Source organism: Limulus polyphemus, unplaced genomic scaffold (genome assembly GCF_000517525.1).
Source record: "Limulus polyphemus unplaced genomic scaffold, Limulus_polyphemus-2.1.2 Scaffold75, whole genome shotgun sequence".
NCBI lineage: Eukaryota > Metazoa > Arthropoda > Merostomata > Xiphosura > Limulidae > Limulus > Limulus polyphemus.
The window spans coordinates 1000984-1006983 of NW_013665685.1; the positions used below are offsets into that span (position 1 = coordinate 1000984).

At 29.3% G+C, this 6000-nt stretch overlaps 1 protein-coding gene across 8 annotated transcripts in view; it reads left to right on the forward strand.

Annotated features, from left to right (window-relative positions):
* The window catches only part of LOC106466668 (liprin-alpha-2-like), a 304000-nt gene that overhangs the window by 248423 nt on the left and 49577 nt on the right, over positions 1 to 6000 (forward strand). For all 8 annotated transcript variants that reach the window (XM_022395235.1, XM_022395228.1, XM_022395251.1 and 5 more), the window contains 3 exons: positions 1638 to 1721; positions 3394 to 3588; positions 5436 to 5527. In XM_022395235.1, coding sequence (XP_022250943.1) covers positions 1638 to 1721; positions 3394 to 3588; positions 5436 to 5527 — 371 coding nt within the window. The remainder of the gene's footprint in view (positions 1 to 1637; positions 1722 to 3393; positions 3589 to 5435; positions 5528 to 6000) is intronic.

Consider the following 6000-nt stretch of genomic DNA (forward strand, 5'->3'; position numbering starts at 1 on the left):
TGAAGCTGTTATAAAGTCAACAAAGTAATGTTCTAAATGTATTAAAAGTGGGTTATATGAACAAAGTCAACAAGGTAGGTCATGCCACTAATAATTTTAAGAAACTGTATAGAAATCCAGCTACAACAATAGAGATCAAACTACAGTAGTGCATGCTTAAGTTAAAGGAAGAGGACACAACAGGAGAATGTTTATCATGATATCAGACCAATCGGTTCAAATGTTTGTCTTATGTATGGCATACTGAAAATCTATAAAGGCAACATACCAATGAGACCAATATAATTTAATATTGGTACTTTCAATCAATCAATCTTTTTCATCAACTTTTTCAAAGTATATACATGTAATGAAATTCTAGATTTAAGGTTTGATGATGATGTTTACCTGACTAGGCCATGTGAAATATTAAAATACTCTTTAGAACTTAGAAGTGGAAATTAAACTTGTAATGCTGCCTATGAACTTTTTTTATCAACCTTTCTTCAATCATTATATGTGTACATGGTAAAATCATGTAAACAGACCAAAATATATAAAAAAAGAGATATTTTATATATCACATATTAAATTAAAATGAAAAAAAAAATTATGAGTTTGTTTTCTTTTTTTCCTGATGAGGGCATTTTTTTGCCATTGCATATAAAATTTATCATAAAAATGCCAGGACTTTTCTGAAGGCTTAGCTGTACACTTTTGTTAATTTCAAGAACTGTTACACACATTTCCATTAAAAATGAAGTAACATTATGTGACATTCGTTTGAAAACACATATTTAGTTACTCCAGTTATGGTGTTTTTGTTTGAATAAACTGTATTACAGTATAAATCTGCAGTTTCCTCCTCTGGAACGTTGGTGTAGGATGATTCAAACCACTTTACTAAAGACATTAAATGGATGACACTTTTAATGTATATAAATCAAGAGAACAGTGAAACTATTTTGCAGTATTTAAACTCTTGACTTCATAATGTCCTGCAATGGGTCAGTGGTAATTTTACGGACTTAAAACGCTAAAATCTAGGATTTGTTTCCACATGATAGACTGAGCTCGTTTAGCCTATTGTGTACCTTTGCACTAAAACAAATAGAATTACTACACCTACTATATCAAGTTCTGGTGTGCCAAAAAGGCCAGTGGCATTATTGTTGATGTATTTGGTTAAACAGTCCCAGTATGTAAAGAAAAATTTATGGAAAATTATAAGTAGAGCATATCCTAGAATTAAACTAGCAGGAATTTTCAAGTCAACCCCAACAATTACATTTTTTTTTAGTTTTAAATATAGGTCATTTTGTATAAATTTAAATGTTCTGACTGCATAAAGGGGTAAAATAGGTTCTTCCACTAGGTGGTTAAACAGTTGTATAAAAGAAAATAACAAATAGACTGGGGGGATGCTTCCAGTGTTATGAGGCATGTATTCTCTGTATATAATTGTGAGGTTTCTAGTGGTAGTTTTAGAATTTAAACAGAGTTGATGATGTATTTCATTTGCAGATAGGAGAAGGTCTGCTGAGGCCAGGTTTAAACTAATAAGAGTTGGCCTGTCCTTTACACATCAGATAGTAAATTGTTTGTAAAACTACTTATTATTAAAGTTGCTTATGTGTAAATGTTATTTTTAACTATAGGCTCAAGAAAGACACATGAGTATAGAAGACAGAGTACAAAGGTTAGAACAGCAACTTGAAGAAAAAAGTAGTGAGCTTATGAAGGTAAGTATGATAAAAGAAAAAAAGTTATCTGTCATGCAGGTCTCGGGAATGGGATCACATTTTTTATGTGCTTTTTTCCAAACTCGTTTTTGTTCATTCTACTTTTTTTGTGTTGCCTTTCTTCACTTGTCCACAAATTCCAAATTTTATCAAGGTACAGATTGTACTTGGGTATTAAAAGGGTAGCTTTTTTTATAGTATTTGTCTTTTATATCCTTTTTTTTTTATTTGATGTTTCCTTTAATTTTTTTTCAATACTGTTTTTCATTTCACAACCAAGATTATGTGCAGCCATAAGCTAAAAAATCTCTTGGTTTTTATATCTGTATTTTTGTTATTGGACAAACATTTTTTGATAAAAAAAAAAAATTCTTCAGGAAACAAATTTTGACTCATCTCTGAGGAGAAAATTGTTTTTTCTTTCTTTATAAATGATTAATTCATAATCTCCTAATTGTTTTTAGTTTCAAACACAAAGGTAAAACCAGGACTCTACATACTTTTGAAATAAAGATAAGTGTTTTCTAATGAGACAATTCTCAGATAGTAATTAGCTGTGTTATTTGCTTAGTTCTGAAGTTATTCTCTGTTTCTGATATCAAACACTTTTTGTTTTTCTAGTACAATATTGCTGTATTATCTAATTTGAAGGTATTGAATATTCATTTAATTATGAAGTTTTGAAAAACTGTTATTCCTTTAGTATGATAATTTTTAATGTTACTATTTATTTATTTGTTATTAAGATTCTGAATAACTCTGTTACCTTGTTTATTAATACTCATAATGTACGTAAAGTAATGTGTAAGAGTTATACATGGACTATTCTCTACTTTAAAATACTTTTATTTACAGGCTTTTGACCCTGTTATTGGAGACTTCATTGGGCAAAAATATACTTGCAAATATAAGAAAAGTATTTTAATGTAGGGGAACAGTCTGTGCATAATTCTACATATCTCTTTTTACCTTCTTATATATCAGCTATACCTACTTTTTGTAAGTTATTGTTAATTCTCATTTCCAAAGTACCAAGCTTATCTTGTCCTAACAGTACAAGTAGTGTGTTCAGCAGTACTCTGGTGTCAGAATAATAGAGTTAGTAAACAGTGGAGAACATATTTATCACAATATTTGATTTTGTCATCAAATCTTCACATGACTCAAAATTATTCCAAGGAAATAATGTTCTTACACAAGTTGCGAACCAACTGTCTATATCAAGTAATTTTTAACATTACAGATATTCTTATAATAATTTTGTTCTGTGTTTGTTAATGAGGTTTATACATGGGAAAGTCTTATTTAATATGAAATAAAAGCTTGCAAGTTGTGTTGGATTATCTAATTTTCAGACAGTTATTTATATATATATATGTTTTTCTTTTTTTTTTCAACAAATGCTACCAGCTGTTTATCTGTAGAAGGGTTTGTCTAATGAGCCAAAATCTCCTAGTGAAATAAAAACATAACTTTAATTTTTTTAAATGATTATTGTTTAATTTTGCATATCTAAGCTGTATGTTTAAAAAGAACACATATATAAGTTGTTTTTAACATAAAAATATACAAACATGTCCTGAGTATTTATGAAATTACATCAGAATGCAACCTACTGAATTCTTCTGTTTCTTCTTTAGTTCTAAGTACCAAATACTTGTTATTGCTTTAGGCAAGGCAAAGAGAGAAAATGAATGAAGAACACAATCAGAGGCTTTCAGCAACTGTAGATAAACTTCTGGCTGAATCAAATGAGCGTCTCCAGCTCCACCTGAAAGAAAGAATGAATGCATTAGAAGAGAAAAGCAGTCTCTCTCAGGAACTAGATCGTACTAGAAAGCTACTAGATGACACATTTAGTGAAAAGGTTGGATTTTTTTTTTCTTTTCTCAGCTTTTTATAAAGAAATCCATTTAGTTATCATTAGTAGAATTTTACTTCTTGAGTTTTTTTTGGGAGTAATTGCTATGTTGCTTTAAACCGTATCTGGACACAACAATTGCCAGCCTGGATGGTATTTTTTTACATCCCCATAGAAGTTGTGTGTATACAATACCTTTTTATAATATTTAATGGAGTATTGTTTCTACTGAAAGTATAAATAGAAAGATTTACCCTTTACCACATCTTTTTTTTTATTTGCTAAATAATTCCCAATATAGATAATGTTTTTAAAAGTTTTCTTAAATAACTGTATGCTATAATTTCTGTAAGACTTTTACGGTGTACATAAAAACAAAACCTTAAATAAAGGGTTTTGCCTTGTATATAAAAAGTAATAAACTGAAAACCTTCATCATACACGTGTGTAATAATTACCATGTGTAAAACATATTCTATTGATTAAACAGCAGTGTCAAAGTGAAAAAAGATACAACAGGAAAATTAATTAGAACGTTTCTACCCAGTTAAGAGAGCATAAGAATTAATTTTTAAATAATTTTTAAGCTTAGACTAATATATTTGAAATTATGTTGCTCAAAAATTGGAATTCAAATTTGGTTAAGCTTGTCTCATGTAACTACAACCTTTCCATATGTGTTTGTTCTTAATGTAAAGTAGTGTGTGACTAGTACAATGAATTAATTCTTGCTTTTAGGAAGAGGGAAAATCGACAGATGCCAAAACATTTCGAGACATGATAAAAAAAATTTTTAATATCAATGCTTTACAAATGTAAAAAATACTTACCAGGATTGAATATCGAAATTTATAAAACTGTTTTTATATATATTCTTTCTTTTTAACTCCCCTGATTTCTACAGTGCTGAAAAAGTAACATTATTTTTTTCTCCCCAGTCACTTCTGTAATGTTAATATCCCTGAAGCAAATTTCTCATTCAACTAAACCCAAAACACCCAGACCCTGTTTTTAGCCTACCTCAAAGGAAGTCATTGCGTATACTTTCTAAATATTGAATAAAACGTTGTATTAATTAGAAATATATTATTAAGGCATATACTTAATGATGTTATTTTTTAAGAACAATTTAAACTATCTTTAAAAATATTTTACAGTAAATTATTTAGCAATGAGCTGAATTGCACTTTTAAAGAAAGATATTCCAGGTCATGTGATATCCTTAGAAATACTTTATCCATTCTCAGTGCTACATCTGATGATCATAATTATTATTATTTTTTTTTATCTTTAATAAGAAACAGAAAGATTCTGAACTTTTGGCTCATTAACTTTCATCAGCTTCAAATTTCTTTTTATTAACCTGTTACCAATAAATATGCCTAGATGCATCATAATGGCTTTTTGTCTGAGGTCTTCTCTTTCATATTATGGGTGAAGACATATCTCTGGATTAACTTGAGGTCTGGTATTTTGGAACCTGTTGCTGTCCTAAATGTTCTGCTATCTGTGTTTTTGTTTTCATCTAAAACATTGCATGTGAGTTTTCTTCATTGGATCTGCATTGTTCAAAGACTTTTCTGTTTGAATATTTGGGAAAACTGGCTATTTCCTTCCAGCCATAAGTCTTCCTGTATCATCAATAATATGACAGATGAGTGTAAATTTGCTTTGAATCAAATACGTAGGTGTTAGACTTGTCAAACATGACACCATAGCTTGTATCTACAGTAGTATGTGACCAAATTATCATATACAAAGTGTTTAAATATTGCATTTAATCTTTCGTAGTCATAAAAATTATAATATTTTAGAAAAGATTCATGACTACTTAATTTTCTATACTTTTATAGGAAAAGATTGTTCGAGAGCTTGCTGTAATGCGTGGTGAAATGGACAAACTTCGACAGGATGTGAATAATTATCGAGCAGAGAGTTTAGTTAGGTTTGTTGACTGCCTGTCTTCTAGGGCCATTTTTTGTTATCAGCAAAAACTGTTATGATTAGAAGTATTTATCTAAACATTTTGTTAGATACTAAAAAGGAACAACTTCTTTGAGTTTCACTAAATGACTGAAATTGAAGCTTATCCCATTCCAAATCCATGTAACAAGCATTATCAGTTATTGTCCTTTATTTTTAAATCCATGTTTTCCTTAACCTGCATAACAAGCATTGTCATGTGTCATTTCTTGTTCTCAACCAATATAACAAGCGTTATAATACATCATCTCATGTTGTTAACCTATATAACAACCATTATAATGTATCATCTGTTGTCACTAGCCTGTATAACAATCATTATAATGCATCATCTCTTGTTTTTAACCTATATAACAATCATTATAATGCATCATCTCTTGTTTTTAACCTATATAACAATCATTATAATGCATCATCTCTTATTATTAACGTATA